This window comes from Aplidium turbinatum, chromosome 7 (genome assembly GCF_918807975.1).
Source record: "Aplidium turbinatum chromosome 7, kaAplTurb1.1, whole genome shotgun sequence".
Classification (NCBI taxonomy): domain Eukaryota; kingdom Metazoa; phylum Chordata; class Ascidiacea; order Aplousobranchia; family Polyclinidae; genus Aplidium; species Aplidium turbinatum.
This window is the reverse complement of record NC_137478.1, coordinates 29,169,513-29,190,610: the sequence shown is the minus strand read 5'-3', so window position 1 is coordinate 29,190,610 and position 21,098 is coordinate 29,169,513. Positions and strand designations below refer to the sequence as shown.

Here is a 21,098-nt window from a genome sequence, read left to right as displayed (position 1 = left end):
CGTGTTGTGGAATTTGTTCCTACATAAACTCTACTACTGTACATTTCCAAACACTTTTTAATACATACGATAACGTTAACCAAACGATTTAATTTCCCAAAAACATGCTCAATTGAAATAACGTAGTGTTATCTTTCAGGGAATAAACGTAATAGGTTGTTATTTTACGTTTTGTCTCCAAAACAACTAAACAAACAAGCCGCTATAATGACCTTGCTCAATCGTTGTAGTTCTACACAAGATTGAACTAGTCTTTTCGCTTCTGACAAGCACCCCAAAGAAATTTCGCAGCTTTTTTATGCTGCCTTGGTTTTCAGTTAACTTTCTCGATAAGTCAATGCTGTGATAAATCACCAGGCAAGGTTTTATACCAATGCAAACACTTCCTTAGATCAATTCTTACCACGCTGTGAGCGACAATTCTTATCATCTACAGTCACTAATCTAGCACTTTCACAAGTAGCAACACTTCACAATCTGTAAGCTTACAAGTGCCTTTCACAATGCTCAGTGATGTTCAGTCACATTTCTGGCCATTCAAAAGTATAAAGTTACCTTCAAAGTAACGTAGAATGAAGGATAAGCGATTACAAAAGGATTTACCGGCAAACATTAATAATGCCATAGATAAGCGATCAAGGGCAGCTGAAACAACGGCACACGTGGGGTAACACGGTTTGGTGTTGTCATATCAAATTAGTCACACTGATTACGAAACACAAAACGACATCATTAAAGAATCGTTTTTATTAGCCTACGTTAAAAATATAGTTTATTTATTTTGAATCAGCTTTATTTGGAGATTGGCGGTTCCGCAACCACACAAATAGGCTATGGCCTTGTGCATAAGCATTTAATTTAGCATTAGTCAGTATATTTTTTAGATTTATTGCATCAAACTGCAACGTCAAGTTTTTCTACGTAATTTTGTTTAAGTATTTGGTTAATTTTAACATTTGCAAACTGATTTTTCATTGCTACTTTTTATCTCGCTTCAAAAGTTTTCCGGCGCACTTTGATCAAGTCACAAGTCTATTGCTGCAATGCGGAGAGTTGTTCGCTGTACGTACCGTAGCCTACCCTTTAACTCCATTGCCTTGCTCTTTGATTTTGTGGTTTTGAAGTATCTTTTTGTTTTATGACTTCAATCCTGGTGTTACTTTGGTATTGGAAAACGATTTCATCTGGAGTGGCCACTTCAACTAAATCATAGACTTGCGCTGTGATTTTGAAGTTGGTCAGATGTTAGATCTAAAACTGTAACAGGCACAAAATCGATGCTTTTTTATTGATTCAACATCTTCAGATGTTAAATCTATGCAAAAAGAGTTGATTTTCTGCCTGGTTCGTCGAATTGCTGAAGAATTGTTTGAAGAGATTACTATTTCTGACAGTGATCGGACGTTGAATTAAAGTGTTCTGACACCCAATCGTTTCCATGAAAGGAGGACTTCAGTTTGTCACAACATTCCAACAAAATAAAAAACAAACGCGAGCTAGTTCGTTCGATAAATTAACAACAAAAATTCAATGGGTCGTGTTTGAATGCAAACAGTTAAGAATTGAAATCAATACTTCAGTGGGTAATAATCGATTTTGACTTCGAAATTCTTTTCAACAAAAACCAATTCCAAACAAAAAAAGCGATCTCCAATCGAAACTCAATTTATTTTAAATATTAGTCTACAGAAGAAAAAAAACGGACTAATTTACCATAGAAAACAAATATTTGGCTATAAGTCACACATTGCCATTCCGTGTCATCATGTTTGGCTATAAGTCGCATAGCCTATTGTTATCACCATTCACCAATCCTTCAGTAGGTTAGAAGCCGTTGCGAAGTTCTTGGCTATGAAAAAACATGTTACATGAAACCATAATCCACCTTTTGAGAGGTTTCAAAGGCATTGTATCCAAAACTCCTCCTGAACATTAGCTAGAGGAAAAAACAAATGTGAGCGTACTGGAAGGAGTAAAAATAAGAAGCATTGAGTCACACATTACCCAACTGTGATTAGTTCTGTTGTATACTGACATGACGCCCTTTTCCTGACGAAAAATAATTTATTGCATGCAATGCGAACGGATAGAACTATGTAAGAATATAAGATAAATGAAAGCAACAGTTACAAAACATGGCGTTACGTAGGGATTGAAAATAACGTCAAAATAGGCAGTTACTTTGTTACGTTAAGAATGTGTAGTTGGTAAAGACCACAAGCAAATACGCACTTTGCACAGAATCAATTTCATGTAGGTCACAACTGACAATAGCCCATGCAGTATGTTTATGACTATAACCTAAACAGTTAATACTACAAAAAAGTGCTCAATGCCAAGCAAAAAAGCCAAGCAGAGAGAATTACACCAAATGCAGTTACTATTCACGAAAAACCGTAACAAGCTGTTTTTCCCTTATTTATTGAGATCATCAGAAGGGTTTATTCAAATAGAAAAGCTTAAGCTCAAGTTTTATTTGAATAAGAACTTTCTGTTGATCCCAATAAATAACTGTAAAACAGCCTGTTACGGTTTTAGTGAACAGTATAATAATTATATTTGATGTAACTACGTTGATATAACTTATATAGTTAAAATAATAAAATAAGACACTATGAGATAAAAAGCGGATTCAAACAAGCGCATGGCAAGAATTTGGAATAAAAAAAACGGTTCGACCATCTCGGACGTTTAGACTATGACCCTCCACGTCTCATATGACTATGCATGAGCGGAAGGGGCCATGAACTCAAAATATGAATTAAATACAAGGTCTTTCAACCAAATCATTTATCGAACGTGACTGTGGTTATAGCAACTTGACCAGTTAGCGACACCAAGTGACCATTTACACAAAACTGGCACCGATGAACATGTCTGAAAACCAAAACGGTATTTTTTTATGTAAATTTCTTCACAAAAGCAACTTGAAAATACTTTTTGAACTTTGTGGATGTGGTAGGCTGAATAAGGACGCAGCAGACTCTGTCCAACATCGCACTAAGACTGAAGTTGTAAACTGTGCTCATGCGTACATCGTAGTCACCAACCACTGTGAAAATAAGCAATTGTTATCTCGGTGATAGCAAGGATACAATAAATCTATCAACAAGCTTGCTTGGCATCGTAGTGAGATCGTCCAACCGATGTACACAGGGTTACCGGTTCGACACCAGCTGAAAGCACGCGGCTTAGTCATAACAGTGAAGACGATCGCTGCAAGGAAAGAATCGTCCCCCGCCACTCGTAGGGAAAAAAATCGAAGTTGGATCAGTGGCGGATCCAGGGGGGGTAATCGTCCCATTAAAACACAGAAAAGTAACTTTATTTACGGTGTATTTGAAAGGTCGAATTAATGCAGACCTATACACCATTGCATTTTGTTGAAATCGCGCTCTAAGACTACTTGCTGGATCTCCCTTGGGCTAGATGATGATTGAAGATAAACACTGATCGACTTCCTTGCCTAACTGCATTCTTAGTCTTCGGCAACCGGGTATAAGTTTGAACGCAACAAAATTACAAACTTACTTGAGGCAAAGTCAGCGTTGCTGTCTTCTCCGAGCCACTCCATTCGTTGTACGCATCTGTGGGGTAAAGTTGAGCTAAGCTGCGCCTCATCACGTCATTAATAAACAAACAATTGAAAGAACGCAACTATGGCGAATAGTGACGTGGCCACAGGCTTGTGTCACGTGCTCACTGACCACACTTTTGTGCAAGCGACGTACCATTGACACATGCTAATATAAAAAGGGACCAATTTTAACGTTAAGTTTGTCAGGGGGTATCCTTGTGCGTTGCACTCTATAAAGAACATTAAATTACGAGACGCGCAGCTCCGCTTTTCCGGCAACATTAAAAGGGTCAATTGTCAGTTTTGTACGTTTCGCTACAACAAACAACCTTAAATTACTTGAAAAACAACTTTACTACTCTTATATGACCCATAAAAAGTACAATATTTTGTAAATCAGAAAAAAAAAATCGTAACCCTTCTAGAGTTGCGGATAAGCCAAAAGCGGATGTAGTTTCGCATTCCCATGATCTAAAATCTCTAGTTGCACTTATGCTCACTATCTTCATAAAAATCGGTGAAATGAACATAATCTCAACTCACTGAACATTCCTTCTAGCTTGACTGACAGAAGGACAAAGTCATCCATGTTGATGGTAAGGTCTCGGCTTGCGTAACGAAGGCAAAGCTTCTGATACAAAGCGCTATTCAGCGAGTAACCTGGAGACGAGGCAACTTGTCTCAATGTTCTATTACATTTTTAAACGTAAGAAACTTTAAATAATAACAAGGTGTGTTTTTATATAACAGATAGCTACCGCAGATATGCGTTGCTCCTCCGCGTTTTACAAAGCAGACAGTGTTAATGCAGCCGTATAGAGGCGCAGTCCATTACATTATTACCACAATCCATTCCATTGCTGAATGCAGTGTAGGAATAAGATTCAATATCATTTTTAAAACGCCTTTGGTATGACACGACAGAGGATCGAACCCATGCCTACCGATTCAGAGGCAGACACACTAGCCCATTAATCAGGCTGATCTGATTTATCTCAGCGTTTTACAGCGAATATGATTGCATTCTTTATGAATGAGTAAGAAGTGTAACAAACATGCAGTGAAAACATTGCCAGTTTCTTGCAAAAAAAAAACAAAAACAGAAATTAACACTTTTTGATGACTCTTGAAGGAGTGTAATAGGTTAAAACGGTAGCATATTCATTGATAGTGTAGTCATATTAGGGTTTGACCCGGAAAAAATTCGTAACTTAACAGATTTGGTATCAAAAGAAGCGAAATTTTATGTAGATCATCATATCCAAAATCCTCTTCAATCGGCTTTGAGCAAATGGAATGGGGGGCATTTGAAATTTGCGTCTAGCGCCCACTAACGGAAATGAACTATAATCATCTTTTCTAATACTTCCATACTGATTTCTGATTTGTTTTTTCAAATATCGCAATCTGTAGCTTTGTGAGAACAGTTTGGTAAAAAATTATGGATGTGACGTCATGATGACGTCACAAGAATAATTGGAATATCGTAATTACTCTTCAATACTGGGGATGAATGGAATGCAAGAATACTCCCAGTAAAGCCACTTTTACTTTTCGTTTTTTACTTTGTTGAATACAATAAGTTTAATGGGGAGTGATGGGCTACTTAAAACACATGTTGCGCCATCTAGTGCAGAAAATGTAAATGTTGACAATCGAGAATTTCCAGTGAATGCAATCGTTGGTTTGTGCAATGTGCATATTGTTTTGTGTTCACTTACTTGAGTAAACCTTTCAGAGCATTTAGAAAATCAATGAAAAATTTTAATACTTGCAGTAGCAATGGCGTCATAATGCACTGGTTAAAAGGAATGTTTTATGGACGATCACGAATATCACTGTTATAGGGTAAATAGTAAAATTCAATATCAATCTTTACAAATACTTATGAACAGTAATCTACATGTCAAACCAAACATATCATATCAGTAGAAGGCGTTTGAAATTAAGTAAAATTGTTTCAAAAGTTTTGTTTTCATGACTTTTTTTCCTGACTTGTAAATCACTTTTTTTTTGCAACCAACACTTCAAAAAAGCTAGATTTTGAATAATTTTGACCAAATTTGAATCTGATATTTATTTTTCAACATCAAATATGTTTCTATCCACTTCCTCGTCACTTCCAACGCTGTCTTCGTCTGATGAAACTTCGTCTTTGTCATAATTTTCACAATCCACTCCATTGCAATTACTACACGCAGAAACACATGGTAGCCCGTGCTGCCTGCAGCTGCAAACGTTGGTACTGCAAGGACTTTTCTTAGTGATGTTACAGTTACATCGTACAAAGAGAAGAATGTTATCAAGAGCCGCACTCAAATCTGTCAGAATAGGATCGTAACTCCCATTGGATAATTTCCAACCCCATCGAGCGGATTTAGTTCAACGCTCATCAGTGTTTTCCATTCAATCACCTGCAGATGGATTCGAAGAAAATGATACTTTGCAGCATTTTTGGTTGGAGCGAGAGACTGTGGCTTGATTGTCGTTTTAGATGTTGCTGCTGCCTTCATAAACTGATGGTAGCGCAAATCTTCCATCGCCCAGTTTTCTTTCCCACCATAGCTAAAAAGATAAAAATTGTATATTAAAACTGAACACACTTCTTAAACTTTTATTGATGATTTGGTGATAGGAACTTGACATTATCGTTATAATACTAATGTAACTTTTTAAGTTACCTAAACATTAACAATTTAAGTTCTTTTTGTTCTACTTCCTCTGCAGTACCCTGAAGAAGTTTGGGACAAGGGAGATGTTCCAAGAAACTGCTAAAGTATTCGAAGACGAAACAGCCACTGCAGAGGAAGTAGAACAAAAAGAACTTAAATTGTTAATGTTCAGGTAACTTAAAAAGTTACATTAGTATTATAACGATAATGTCAAGTTCCTGCCACCAAATCATCAATAAAAGTTTAAGAAGTGTGTTCAGTTTTAATATACAATTTTTATCTTTTTAGCTATGGTGGGAAAGAAAACTGGGCGATGGAAGATTTGCGCTACCATCAGTTTATGAAGGCAGCAGCAACATCTAAAACGACAATCAAGCCACAGTCTCTCGCTCCAACCAAAAATGCTGCAAAGTATCATTTTCTTCGAATCCATCTGCAGGTGATTGAATGGAAAACACTGATGAGCGTTGAACTAAATCCGCTCGATGAGGGCTGGAAATTATCCAATCGGAGTTACGATCCTATTCTGACAGATTTGAGTGCAGCTCCTGATAACATTCTTCGCTTTGTACGATGTAACTGTAACGTCACTAAAAAAAGTCCTTGCAGTACCAACGTTTGCAGCTGCAGGCAGCACGGGCTACCATGTGTTTCTGCGTGTAGTAATTGCAATGGAGTGGATTGTGAAAATCATGACAAAGGCGAAGTTTCATCAGACGAAGACAGCGTTGGAAGTGACGAGGAAGTGGATAGAAACATATTTGATTTTGAAAAATAAATATCAGATTCAAATTTGGTCAAAATTATTCAAAATCTATAGCTTTTTTGAAGTGTTGGTTGCAAAAAAAAAAGCGATTTACAAGTCAAAAAAAAAAATCATGAAAACAAAACTTTTGAAACAATTTTACTTAATTTCAAACGCCTTCTAGTGATATGATATGTTTGGTTTGACATGTAGATTATCGTTCATAAATATTTGCAAAGATTGATATTGAATTTTACTATTTACCCTATAACAGTGATATTCGTGATCGTCCATAAAACATTCCTTTTAACCAGTGCATTATGACGCCATTGCTACTGCAAGTATTAAAATTTTTCATTGATTTTCTAAATGCTCTGAAAGGTTTACTCAAGTAAGTGAACACAAAACAATATGCACATTGCACAAACCAACGATTGCATTCACTGGAAATTCTCGATTGTCAACATTTACATTTTCTGCACTAGATGGCGCAACATGTGTTTGAAGTAGCCCATCACTCCCCATTAAACTTATTGTATTCAACAAAGTAAAAAACGAAAAGAAAAAGTGGCTTTACTGGGAGTATTCTTGCATTCCATTCATCCCCTAGTATTGAAGAGTAATTACGATATTCCAATTATTCTTGTGACGTCATCATGACGTCACATCCATAATTTTTTACCAAAATGTTCTCACAAAGCTACAGATTGCGATATTTGAAAAAACAAATCAGAAATCAGTATGGAAGTATTAGAAAAGATGATTATAGTTCATTTCCGTTAGGGGGCGCTAGACGCAAATTTCAAATGCCCCCCATTCTATTTGCTCAAAGCCGATTGAAGAGGATTTTGGATATGATGATCTACATAAAATTTCGCTTCTTTTGATACCAAATCTGTTAAGTTACGAATTTTTTCCGGGTTGGCCCTTTTTTTGAGCTTAGATGACTACACTATGAACATATACAACATTCACACATATAAAGCTAATATCCATCGCACCTGCGTTACTGAGAGCTTCCCTTAGTTCGTAGCAGTCGAAGCAGCCGCTCTGATCTTTGTCGTACTTCTTGAATATATTCTGCAATGCACAAGACCGTGTCTTCACAAGGATTGGCCCAATGGTGATGTTAGTCTATAAAATTTCTTTCACATTTTCAAACTTCTCAAGATATTGCAAAGGTATTAAATTCTTGTATTTAGTAAATCATTTCGGTCTCAAACACACATTTACGTTCGTGTTTTGTTGCTTCTATCTTTTTCCAGAACTTTGCTACGTTATATAAAGTACAATTCTCCGCTTTAATGATCGGAAATAAGACATGAATCTGAGCCACTTCTAATTGTAGAAACATATTCAGATTTCGTGCGTCCGCTAGATGACCGGTGCGTTAATGCAAAGTGGTAGCAGAGGATTATTCTATACCCTGCTTCTTCTATACATCTATTCTATACCCTGATATATCCTATATCCTGCTTTCCTACTGTATAGCCATTAAATAAATTTCGTCACAAATCGTAAACTAATGAAGTAAAGGCGCATCATCTACCGCTTGCAATTGTACATTGTACAAACATATTCAGATTCAATCATTTGGAAAATAATATGAATCCAACTCACTATCCACTTGCGGACTCGAACCCACAAAGACTTAAACTCTTCATAATCAAGTTTGCCGGAATTGGTTACCTGTGGATGCTAGTTAAGGGAATAAACAGAGCTGGGCAACCTTAACACAAGAGATAGTTAGGAAATTGTAATTCTGAAAGCGGGCCGTACTGGAAATCCTCAAAAAATAGAGACACAAAAAGTGGAAATGGGTCGCATACGGCCTGTGGATGGAACGTTGCTCACCCCTGATATCAACAAAGTGACGACACGGACATTTTTAAGCGGTTTTTTAATTAGCGTCAGTCATGACGACCATATACCAGAGAACTTGATCGGTAGAAATAAGCCAGGTGACTGTCCCCTTTCGCGCTAGGACAGTGGTTCCCAATCTTTTTAGTGACGACCCTTTTTAATGAAAAAGAATGATTAAGCTTGCGTGTCCCTAAATTTAAAAGTGGCCCTGAATGACACTTTTGCATAATTGGTGTTAAATAAAATAAACTACAAATGCAGTAGGCTTACAGCATAACAATTTGAGTGTTAGTGGTATTTCTTTATCATCTAGTTTATCATCTGCGTCAAAAACATTTTATTCTTTGTGTTGGCCGCCGTCTGCCAATCCACATGACCACAACAAGGATACGTCCATGAGGGCCACCATACCCCTGCACGCTTCCACACTGAACCCGGAGAACTTACTGTTGTGTCGCTGATCTGCGAAAATAAGTGAACGATATGTAATTCAATGGCAGGTAAAAAATGTGCAAAAAACGGTTTTACAGAGAATTATACACTTCTTTAGTGAGAATTATATGGGCTTCTTGGGGTTTACAGCCGGTTACGCATGTAAAACTTTAACTGGGTACCTAAAAAAAAAACAATTAATAAGTTCTTCCAATAGTTTTTTTACACTATTTCCATCTCATCAAAAGAAAAGTTTTCACTAAAGTTAATTACAAATCAAAATTCATTGCATAAGCCACACAAATATCAGACGTGTTGAACTACGGTCGACTACTTACTCTTTCTTATTACGGAATTGATGATATCTTGCAATTCAAACGCATCTATTTCGCCGTCCTGAAAAGTAAACCACAATGTTGCATCAAAACAATAATGAAATGATATTCGCAGTTTCATATTTCCTGCAGTCAGTGCTCGGCTGCATAGCCGAGCGGCTAAAAGGCATGCCGTCGATTGCGGAGTGGCGCCTCTTCGACTATAGCCTTTGATTTCCCTCATGCAGAGTACGCTGCTAAAGACAAATGCCTATTTTAGGGCTATGGCCTGCTGAACTAAACAGCTAGACCCAATTAAGCCTTAGCTACTTATCTCCTCCAGTAAAGGACCGGGTCAGTGACAATGAGGGGTCTGCTATTTCTCATGACTGAAGAGAGCAAAATCTGTCATTTTTACATTGATTCAACGTCTGCATACGAATGTAAAGACGGAATTTGTTATCTGGGATAGCGCGCCTTTCAAAGCGACACCGATGCAAGCAACCAAGAAATACAGGGCTTTGTAAATAAAAGAAAAAGGTTAAAAAGCAACAAATACTTCTCCGGTGATTTGATTGAAAAGTTCCTTAAACTTTTTGTCATTTTCTTTACTTTCTTCCTGCCACAAAACAAAGCAGCTCATTATAACAGCAGCTTTTGCTTGAAAATGAGCGGCTTGGCTGCACTAAAGCGCAGTTAGACATGATGAATAAATTAAATAGCCTACAATCAATACAACAAAGCGGTCAATATTCGTAACAACATGTTTAATTGTTTATTGTTTAGCGCTCCATCCATCGCAGATAAGCGTTGCTCTCAAGCGCTCTAGTGCAGCCACATAGAGACGCAGTTGAATAGAATATTTAAATTTCGTTTTCTTAATGCTGAGCAGGAGTGAAATCCAGTGCAATTTTATGAGATTTCATGCATGACCATTGACCAGCTAGGGTATCGAGTTATATCTACCTACTCCATAGCGGTCGGTATTCGTAGTCTGGCAAGTTTTCTCTATTGGAATCATACAATAAACTTTTTGCATTCTATCTTTATTTTAGTTAATTTCCCGTGGTAACCCGACGAAAAATAAACGCGTCCACCACTGAATATAAAGATCGCTCGCCATTTATCTTGGAGCTTAAAAAGAAGAACATTCTTTTTTGGTTTCAAAGTATGCAAACAAAAGCGAAAATGAAACTTAAACTAAATACAACCTCATTACTAACAAACGATGCAGTTATACAAAAGCTTATTTTGCGCAAAAAGTACGATAACTTTATTGTTTCAGCACCAAGGCAGTTAACTCAATGCAAATGACGAAAACTGGAAATCTTGTCTTGGGTACTATCTGATAATAATTATTGTAACACCAAAAATAACTGATCCATACAAATGAAACATAACTTGGCAGTAGATACCTTTGTATTAGGTGATTCTTTTTGACCCTGGTATCATGAAAAAGATTATACAAGTCAATACACAACAAAATTAAACGATGAACTTTCGCATAGAGTTTTACAACGATTAAAACTAATTCTACTCAAAAATTAACATAATTTGCACAAACAGTAAGCGGTGTGAACTAAAAAAGTTGATCAAACACAACTATGACTATGCTTGACAGGGCATTGTAATTTGCAAAGATCTAAAATATAGGCGCCGAGTTCGAATTCTTACAAAAGGAAAAGTTGATAACGTCATAAAATAGGATGTCATACACTTGAAGTGGAATGTTAAAACGAATACATGATAGTTAAGACGAAATTATTTTGTTCAATTAGTTGCATGTAAAAGTCAACTGAACTTACAGCAGTTAAAGTGAAGTAGGTTTAAATGTCAAGAAATTATTTTTTTTTCATTGACAGCTTTCATCACAGAACAAGTCAAATCGATCTGGAAAACTCAGCTTACGCTAATACTAAATATATCATCCCAGAAAAAACATCCGTCATTTTTATATTAATTCAACGTCTGCAGACGTTAAATCAATGTAAAAATGACAAATTTTGCTCTCTGGGATGTCACTCACAGCAGCGACGTCTGCAGGGGTCAGCTCACTGTGTACTGGGAAATACTGCCGCGTTTCTTCATCGATCTCGCTGGAAAATGAAAATATCATTCTAAGAATAATCATTTCACATCGTTTGATCCAAAGCCGCTCAGAAATAGCCACCATATGCAATCAGCTATGAACCTATGTTGTAGTCAGTTTTAATTTAAATTTATAGTCAGTCGATGACGTCACAATGTGTGATGATCGCATGGGTACATGATGGCGCATGAAGTCATTAATATTCACCCCATGAATTACTTCCATGTTCTTGTTAATGTCGTTTAGATTAAGACTGTGTTCGATTAAATTTATCTTCATTCTATCAAGATATAGGGCTGCTAAACCTTTCTCATTTGAAATTATTGAATAGAAGAGGATCTCACTCGATGACACTGCGCTTCTCTGTGTAGATCCTCAGAATGAAGTCGGCTTCTTCGTTTGGTTGGAACGTGGATGGAACGATCACATATTCCCCAGGTGGGAGCTTGAATCTTTGGGAGTTCTCCCGGAGGTTGATGTACTGCCTGGAGCGTGCTATGGACTGGTTGTAGAGGAAGAAGTCTTTCTTTATGGTGTGATTCTTTGGGACTTTGCTCTTCAGCTGCCAAACAAAGAGCTTAGAAGCAAATGATCATCTAAGTCAGTGGTTCTTAACCTTTTGCCTTGTCGGTACCACCTTGAAATTACCAACCAGTTCTCGCACCCCCTCCTAGGATTGGCTGAAAACCTGGTAATCTGGTAAAAGCAACTTTGCTTCTTACGTCTTATTATAGCAAACCTTGATAATTCAGCATCCCCGCACCGCCTAGGCACAGGTCTCGCACCCCTTAGCGATGCGTGCACCCCTGGTTAAGAACCCCTGATCTAACCAATATGCTCACTGTTGTGCAGACGCACTACTGTAACTGGTAAACTTCTGTCCCAGCTAAACGCAAACATTTTGCATTCTCAATAATCTGACATCACTCCTCTAAATCCAGCATATTTAACAACGTTTGTAAAAGGAGTAGCTTCTCGGCAGTTGCATGTAATAAAATTGACAGCAATAGACACGTGTTTCACCCCAGCATCGCACCACTAATTCATGCTAGATTTCTCGACCGTTGCTATTGCCAGTCAATTGAATTCTTGCTATTCAGCCTTGTGCTGACGCCAGGAAGATCGCTTCATCTACACAATTAGGGGTGTTTGATAACTATCCATTACAGCGCTCTACCGCGTCTTATACTCTCCCACTCCTGTCCTCATACAACAATCGCAACGCCCTTAATCCCAGCATCCAGGAACTTACTTTGTACAAGGCAAATCCAATAGTTAGAAGACCCTGCCCTTTCGCTTTTTGCTTCCTCCTGTTTTTCTGCATCAAGGAAATGATGAAGCTGCATCCGACCACGTCGTCATCCGGATCGTCATCCTCTTCCTCAAGGATCAAACGGAATTGAGGATTAACCCAAAAGGTATCTGAAAAAAAAACAACAAAACGCTCTTCCACTACGTAGCTGAAAGTGATTGCATAACTCTGGGAGCAATATGTGTCCAAAACATGCGGTTGTTTCTTAGCAAGACCTGAATCACATTTGAAGATGGACACGACGATTAGGTGAGTTGCCTTCCCGCTAGTTTAATGTAAATCATTATCCGCTAGACATTAACCTGAATTGAATGCAAATAACAAAGCAACTATTAATAGCAACAGGGCTGAAAGGAACCGATTTTCATTTCAGCCTTTTTGTCAAAGTGTCAAAATACATGCTCATTTGCACAACACAGGCTTGTGCTTCATATATTAGTACAGTACCATGAAATCGGATAATTTCGGGATTTCTTGCACTTGACCAGGGTAACAAACAATACAATGGAACAAAAATGTGACAAAAAAACTTGAAAACCGGAGAAATTTTATGCTGACAAATATATTAACTTCTATCTCTGACTTGCCAGGAAAGTTTCTGCACCCTCCAGCTGTACACCCCCTGATCCACCTCCCATCCTGAAGAGATGTGATCCATTGGGTGCTCACGTTGTCATCTTCAAGGGCATCCGGACCTAAGTTGCAGATCTCAAGTTTGGTGAAAGATCGGCAGAAATCCCGAAACGACATCCTAAGAGGAAGATAAATTATTTCATGCAAATGTAACAGCAGCCAATGCAAAATTTATATTACACATTAAAACTGTATCTCCCTCAGTAACCAAGGTTGCATTATTAATCCAAAGCTTAAACAAAAATCAGAAATCTTTAATCTGTGTTCTGCCCGAGGGTCTTGTTGTAGAGAAAGGATTAAACATAAAAAAATTCAAAATACTTTCTTTTTGTTTAGTTTTGTGCAGTGATACGACACAAGCACGGATGAACAAAGTTTGAGTGGTAAAACTCTCGTTCAAGTACAAAGTGAAAATAAGGCAAAATCTAAATGTTGATCAGAGTTGCCAGATTGGAGATTTACTTGCAAAATTGTGTCCCTTTTGCGGCTGTTTATTAGTCTAGTCTTGAAGAATGTTACTTAATAAATGAGATGTTGGTGCATTAGTGTTGAAAAATGCTTGAATGTTATGTTAAAAAGCCATCATGTTGAAGTAGACATTTTAACATAATGACAAGTTATGGCTCCGCTAAAAAAACAGTTGTTTTTACATTGATTTATCGTCTACAGACGTAAATCGATGTAAACAACGACAAAATTTGCTAACTGGGAGGAACAGGATTTAGGAAAGTAAAACTGAAAGCTTCTAAAGAAATTGACAATGCAGAAAGTAAATTGTAAACAAACAAGAGCGAATACCAGAATTCTCCGTCTTCTGAGAACTCAACATCCAATCGCTTCTTCTCTGCGGGAACTTCATACCACTTTGAAGACCTGCAAGAATGGATTAGAAGGTCAAGCCAACTAAGTGTTCATGTCAGAAAAAAAAAGAAAATATTTTTTATTTCAAATTCTTATCTTAAATTAGAACACGGCTGCAAAAAAGCAAAAAAAATGAAATTTAATGGTAGGTTGTCCAACAATTTGACTTTATCTTTAAAATTTTAAAGACCACTGGTATAAGAAAAAAGTCTTTTTCACAGTCTCTAGATAGCAATGGATGTTTGCTCATTGGATGCCCCAACACAGTAGAATCCGCTTATTAAATCCACCTTGGCCCGAAGCGATTTTGGATGCCATATTTAAAAAGAGAAAATTTCGTCCGATAGCAAATTAGATTTAATGCGGGAACAGATTTATAATCCGTTTTTATTAAGCGGATTTTATTGCAATAAGAGTCATTAAAGACCCTGCAAGTCTAACGGAACCAAGTGGAACCGGCACCAAACTGTTGCCGGTTCCACTTGGTTCTATGCTGTTTATTATCCGAATTAGATCGGATAATAAACAGCATAAACGAACACATGTGGAACCGGCACTGCAAGTCTAACGGAACCAAGTGGAACCGGCACCAAACTGTTGCCGGTTCCACTTGGTTCTATGCTGTTTATTATCCGAATTAGATCGGATAATAAACAGCATAAACGAACACATGTGGAACCGGCACCAAACCAAGCGGTACCTTTTATACTGCAGACGATGGCAACAAAGGTCATCGTTAAACGATTACAATTCCCAAGGAGTTCATTTAAATAGCTTGAAATTGCGTTCTTCTCCAATTTGAGGAGATTGCCAAAGCCATTAGCTTGGTATTACAATCATCAACCACTATGACGGTGACTTACTGGTCACACCACGGTCCGTTCCACTCAACTTGCCCCCATGGGTTCCGAACACGGACCAACTTTTCCCCGGTTCGTATCTAGAATCAACAAATCATTGTTCTTATACCATGGTCCTAAGTTGGTACTACCCCTCAGCGCTTTATCCAAACGGATTTTGCTATCTGGGTAGCACAACAAACAAAACTAACAATTTAGTGCGTTGGCAGTGAATCTTTGCAGAACAATGTGTATAAGTGTAATGTGATATATCATAGCCTTCAGTTGTCACGGCCGACTGAGTTGTTGCAGGAATCGAAAAAATAGAATGTTTGTGTGCCAGGCTAAAGACAGAAACATAAATGGTTCTCACGTATGGAGAAATAAACCATAAAAGTGGAGCTCGTGGATTAAAAAAACTCTACGTTGGTTCAACGTTATTTAAAACTGGAAAATAGTGAAAAAAGGTACACTTTTTATGATGGCGCATAATTAAAAAAATTGTCGCTCACCGTTTCCAAGCCAGTGATGCTATAAGCATGTCCCATGAGCAGACCATTGCCTAGCTTGGCTTCACGTTGTGACACGCTTTGAGTCTGTGAACAAGTTCAGCGAGTCACGTCGCTTGAAAAGACGATAAAAACAGACAACGACATTAAGATACTACATCTGTTGGAGACATTGATTAGGCCGCAACACAGGAAAACTTCCTTGCACCAGGTGTACGAATAGAGTAAATGTATTTTAACAGTTTGTGAAACGTCTAACAACGTCAACACGGACTTGTTGTTGAACTGAAGTGATTCTTGAAGCGGAAAATAATCATCATATTTATCCTTTTTGGTCGTGCAAACTAAGCAATTATTGATTGTCAGCATTGCCAGTTATTGTAAAAAAAAGTAATTGAGAGACTTTGCAACTTTCTAACTCAATCACTTGGACAGTCACATCACAGCATTTGTTTGTATCCTAATATGTTAGGATCTTGAGTGATTTGTAAATATGAAACGGATAGTGACGCAATAATGTTATAACACCGCATAAACACTTGCCTCGATTGCACAACCCATCAAAGCTCCCTTCCTCAACGACTTTCCCATGATCCTCCAGAGGTTGGAAGGAGCATCTTTTAGTTCAAACATCTCTGAGACTCCTCCTATCCCAAACAAGGTCTTGCAAATTAAGTTTGTCATTGAGGAAGAGAAATGTAACCAACCTTGTGTTGAATGTTACATCATATTTCATTAGAAGTGGAAAGTGTTTCAGTCAGCATTTTTGATCGTCTACGTCAGCGTAATGGGTTGTGTTGACGTCACGTCAATCGACCGAACCATTCAATCATGCAGCAACAAATTATATCGTAGATTATGATGCTTTTGAAGATGCATGTTCCGTTTTTGAAGATTTTCTTCTTCGTGTGAACCTTTTCTTCTTCGTAACGCCGTCGAAAGGCTCTGCCATTTACCACTTTCGTGCAGTGGCGGAGACCCGGGCTTAATATTTGGACAGGTGTAGAGCGCCTAACGAACAGAGTAAAGGAAGATAATTTTTGAAAATAACATGGAAAGAGAGAAATAAATTGCTGCAGACAACTGGTTAATCTTGATGTTTCTGGATGAAGACAAAGATTCTATGAAACAAGATGGAGAGAAAAGACTAGGAAGAGATTGTGCTGTTATAAACAGGTTGAGCAACTAAATACTATAGTGTCGTGGGTAATGAATTAACCAGATTAACACAGAGAACAATCCCCTACCTGTGAAATCTTCCATCGCTTCAGAAGTGCTACCACCTTTCAGAGCTTCGAACGAACCATTTAGTCTACAAAGTACGACTAGATAATTAATTCTTGAGTAATAAAGTGACTCTGGTGTCTACAAGCGTCCGTTATGGCTGGTTACCAGATCTGATTGTTTGATTCATTGATAACACAGGTCAACAATTTGAAGCCAACTTTTTAGCAAATACACAAAATGATTGTTTTCAGGTAAATTTGGGTGTTGACGTTTACGTTTGATGGCTGCAGTGAAACAAAACCAAATTTGATTCGGGAAAACGAACTTCATTTTCAAATGATTGATTGAATCTTTATCCTCGGACTGGGAAAGCTTCTTGCAGAGCTTAATCCTGGCAGTTTTGCATACTTGTAGAGGCTTTGAATCACTGACGCAGGCCGGTTACCGAGATTGACAGAGTGAAGTTTCCGATTGTTGAAGTCTTGTTGCCGGGGAACTATACCATCCATTAGATGCCGCTGAATGGAGAGCAGTCTTTAACGTGCGTTGCTCAAGCGCACACTCCGAGAGTCGAACCAGCGCCGCTTGATCTTGAAGTTTCTTCGTTCCAGAAGTGACGCGTTAACCAATTGAGCTATCGGGGTGAATATCTTCAGAATCTTTCCACTCTGAAGATAACAATATCCTCAATCATTTGCTTAAGCTTCACTCACTTTGCATAAGCTTTTTCCAGCAGAGCACTCCAGAACTCGTTGCGTTCAGCCGAGTGGAGATAGATGAGTTTTCCATTGGCAGTGGGCAACAAATCATCAATGATGACGTCAACCCATTCGCCATACTGCAACATGACACGAAAATCAAGTCAGTTTAAGTTAGTCCCTCTAGAGACTAAAACAAGTGACGAACCGACTTTAACAATTGATTAAAACTTCTCAGTCAAGTCGGTTTTAATCACAATATTTAAATCAGTTCAAGTCACTTAGTCTGGTGAGTCCATTCATAAAATTATGCACTTCATCCGCGACATCTGACAAAAAGAAACTTAAAATTGAAGATAGAGATATGGACAAATCAAACAACTGGTCGACCCTGACGTTTAAAAATGAAAACCAGACTGTTTTTAAGCAAAATCGAAATAGAGAGATCCGCAACATCGACAATATAATTACTGACACAACTAATACCTGATCGAAAAATACGTTGTCTACGCATAGGACCACCGTCATCTGCGTAGAACCAACATGCAGCTGGAACAATTTAAAATGATTTTTTAACCAACCTGCCAAAAATAAAAGTGAAATATCCCAGCATATTTTCCTTTCTTGAAGGATTGGTCAGGAGGAATGATCCTGTACAAGAGATCCTGGTTGAGGGAGAGCGATGCTATCGCAGCGAGGAGCCAACAGTCACCTGATTACGAAGTGATTGTGATGAAAAGCTTAAAATCACCAAGTTTGATGGAAGCCACCAACCAAAGGCGAAGCAGGATTCCTGTGGCAGTTTATCAGCTACATACATGTGATTACTACCCAAACTATTATTTATGCACGTTTTAGATTATAGGCTACGAAGCTTTGCAACCGTTGACCGTTAACTGGCGTGCTGCAAACAAATCGCATATATTTTAGCTGATATAATACTTTCTTTTTAATCCCAAATGTGTAAATAAATGACAAAATAATACATGAACAACATTCATACGACAAATTCCTTTTCCATGAGCAATCTATGCCATATTCTTTCTTTACACAAGACCTTCAATCCGAAAATGCAATGTGAAGTATAAAACGCACGAAAACTGTATATATATATTCTGTCTGCTTACTGCACTTCTTGAAACATGAATGTTTGGCAAAAAATGATCAGGTTGTTTTACTTGTTTAACGCAAAAAAAGCATATTTATAAACCCTTACCAAGTTCACCCTGAATAATGTCAAACCTCGAGGCTCCACCAATGAACAGTTGGGGATTAGGACAGATTTCCTGTGAGAAAACACCCCATCGTCAATTACGATTGAAGAATCATTCAAATAAGAAAAACATTTCAAAGTTGATTGATCGTCGTAATTTTTATCTTTGAACTAAGAAAGCTTCTTTTTAGAGCTTAATCCTGGAAGTAGCTCATAGGCTACTTGAACAGGCTTTGAACCACCGGCGCAGGCCGGGTCACCACGTTTGACAGAGTGAAGTTTTTACTTGTTGTTGAAGTGTTATTTGTGAATTATTTCATCCACTATATGTCACTGAATGGAAAGCAGTTCTTGAAATGACGAACAAACGCCACTTGAATACTCTTGCGGTTTCTTCATACAATTAGGCGCTTAACTAACTGAGCTATCAGGACAGACCTTTAGTACAAGTGGTAGAAAGTCAGGTCAGGGTAGTTTTGCCTGTCTGGTGCTGCTGTATTATGCGGATTAATTGCAAGATCTTTTTTTTAGGTATGGTCTATGTGCTGTTATACTTGGCTACGACCTCGGTTCACCATTGTCTACATTAACTCTTCTGCTAGTCAAGACTGGATCTCATGCAGTACTACAAACATTAGTTTCAGTAAACCAGTGATTTAAATCAATTCAAACTACAGACTTATCTTCTACTTTTACATTGTTGTATGAAAAATGAGACAGTTGTTTATACATGGGGCCTTCGCCACTTAATGTTCATGCGTGGTCGTTCACTGAAAAGCAGAGATTCATCTTCAGCAGGGAACTCGGGATCTTCAAATAAAATATTTCTTCTCTGACATTCTGCTTTGATTTCATCAAAACTTTTACTTCTGACGTCAACAGGGGCATTTCTTCGTCTTATCGGTGTTTGATATCTAAACATATTAAATAAAATAATGAAAAATATGCACAAAATGTGAATAGACTACTGATAGTTCATTGTGTAGAAGCTTTTGATGGCAAAGCACTGTACAATATGCACAAATCTTACTAATTAAAATCCTTTTATGAAAGACAAATTCATAAGGCAGATCAATGGTCTAACTAACTGTCATCTGGAAGTATTGCAAGTTGTTGATATTAAAACTTTCAATAAACATTCTTAAATGACATCTGTATACCTCAAAGGTTGGTAGGCTGATTTTCTTACAATAGCCTGCCTACACTGAATCATCTGATAACGAAACTAAAGATGAAAATATCCACAAGAAGAAGTTTTTAATAAAAAACATCAAATTTTCATTACTTAAACTTTGCTCTAGGCTACATTTTCTCTAATAAAATTCAACTTACACTTCCTTTGATATCATGACATTACAATCAAACACTAAGACATAACCTACGGCACACTTCAACTGAACTCCCCACATTTGGTCTTGAGTCTTAGCCGAGTAGGCTACTTAAATGCCAAAAAGTTATTGATTTAATGGTAGGCTACTCTAAACACTAAAACTGTGCATTGGTACCTTCTGAGTTTTCCAGGTGGCAAGTTTTGTGGAACACCAGTATTTTTGCCACCATATCCCTTTTCGTCTGATGATCGTCCATAGCTGTTTCTAGAATTATAGTGCGATGACAAGCCTGATTGAGGTCGTTCCAAAGGAACCACACTTTTACGAACTGTTTTCTTTTGATAATAATAGGGCATGTCAAGCTATGCACTAACCCATAAAAATAAACTTAGTCAACAAAAATGACCTATAAATAAAAAAAATATGATAACATGCATTAGTGTAGTAGCCTATCAGTATTTGCATTGACTGAAAGGTAAAACCTTTGGTATTTAATGTTTATATCGAAATTTGACTACATTTCATATTAAGCAACATCAAAATCCACACAAAAATGATAACCCAGCCTATCAAAGTTTATCACACAATTTATTCATTTAACTTAAGTTTTAAAACAACACATTACTTTTCTCAGAAATTATTTTTGTAAGCCATTTTTAACGCAGCCTATTGATAATGTGCAAAAATACAAATCAGCATTAAATTTTTCACTGGCACCTTATTTTATTCAATAAGTAGCCTCAGATTCCCGTTTTTTTCTTAACCAATAATGGCTAGGCTGAG

The 21,098-nt window shown here is 37.5% G+C and overlaps 1 protein-coding gene across 2 annotated transcripts; it reads right to left on the bottom strand.

The window, feature by feature from the left end:
* Positions 1–1,836: 1,836 nt before the first annotated feature.
* On the bottom strand, positions 1,837–20,711 carry LOC145774857 (calpain-9-like). Of its 2 annotated transcripts, XR_014290067.1 has the most exons (24): positions 20,490–20,711; positions 19,715–19,898; positions 18,988–19,057; positions 18,353–18,483; positions 17,787–17,911; positions 17,094–17,158; positions 16,390–16,493; positions 15,850–15,933; positions 15,362–15,438; positions 14,436–14,510; positions 13,592–13,755; positions 12,945–13,114; positions 12,037–12,254; positions 11,630–11,699; positions 11,019–11,045; positions 10,163–10,222; positions 9,628–9,685; positions 9,249–9,319; positions 8,615–8,683; positions 7,996–8,074; positions 4,121–4,237; positions 3,532–3,587; positions 2,938–3,052; positions 1,837–1,936 (listed from the first exon to the last, which is right to left on the bottom strand). XR_014290067.1 is itself a non-coding variant. In XM_082586189.1 (23 exons), the coding sequence occupies exons 1-23, from the start codon at positions 20,669–20,671 to the stop codon at positions 3,026–3,028; spliced, it is 2,283 nt and encodes a 760-aa protein (XP_082442315.1). In that variant the 5' UTR covers positions 20,672–20,711; the 3' UTR covers positions 2,085–3,025. The 2 variants fall into 2 exon arrangements, 1 of the variants encoding a protein (XP_082442315.1); XM_082586189.1 differs by lacking the exon at positions 1,837–1,936 and having other exon boundaries at positions 2,085–3,052.
* Positions 20,712–21,098: the final 387 nt, after the last annotated feature.

What these genes read in the sequence shown, in the direction of transcription:
- LOC145774857 (XM_082586189.1), bottom strand. Translation starts at nt 20,671, where the DNA reads ATGCCCTATTATTATCAAAAGAAAACAGTTCGTAAAAGTGTGGTTCCT. An exon ending in CCACCTGGAAAACTCAGAAG is followed by an intron (nt 19,899 to 20,489) that starts GTACCAATGCAC and finishes TAATATGTTTAG; the next exon opens with ATATCAAACACCGATAAGAC. An exon ending in AGGGTGCAGAAACTTTCCTG is followed by an intron (nt 13,115 to 13,591) that starts GCAAGTCAGAGA and finishes TTTTTTTTTCAG; the next exon opens with ATACCTTTTGGGTTAATCCT.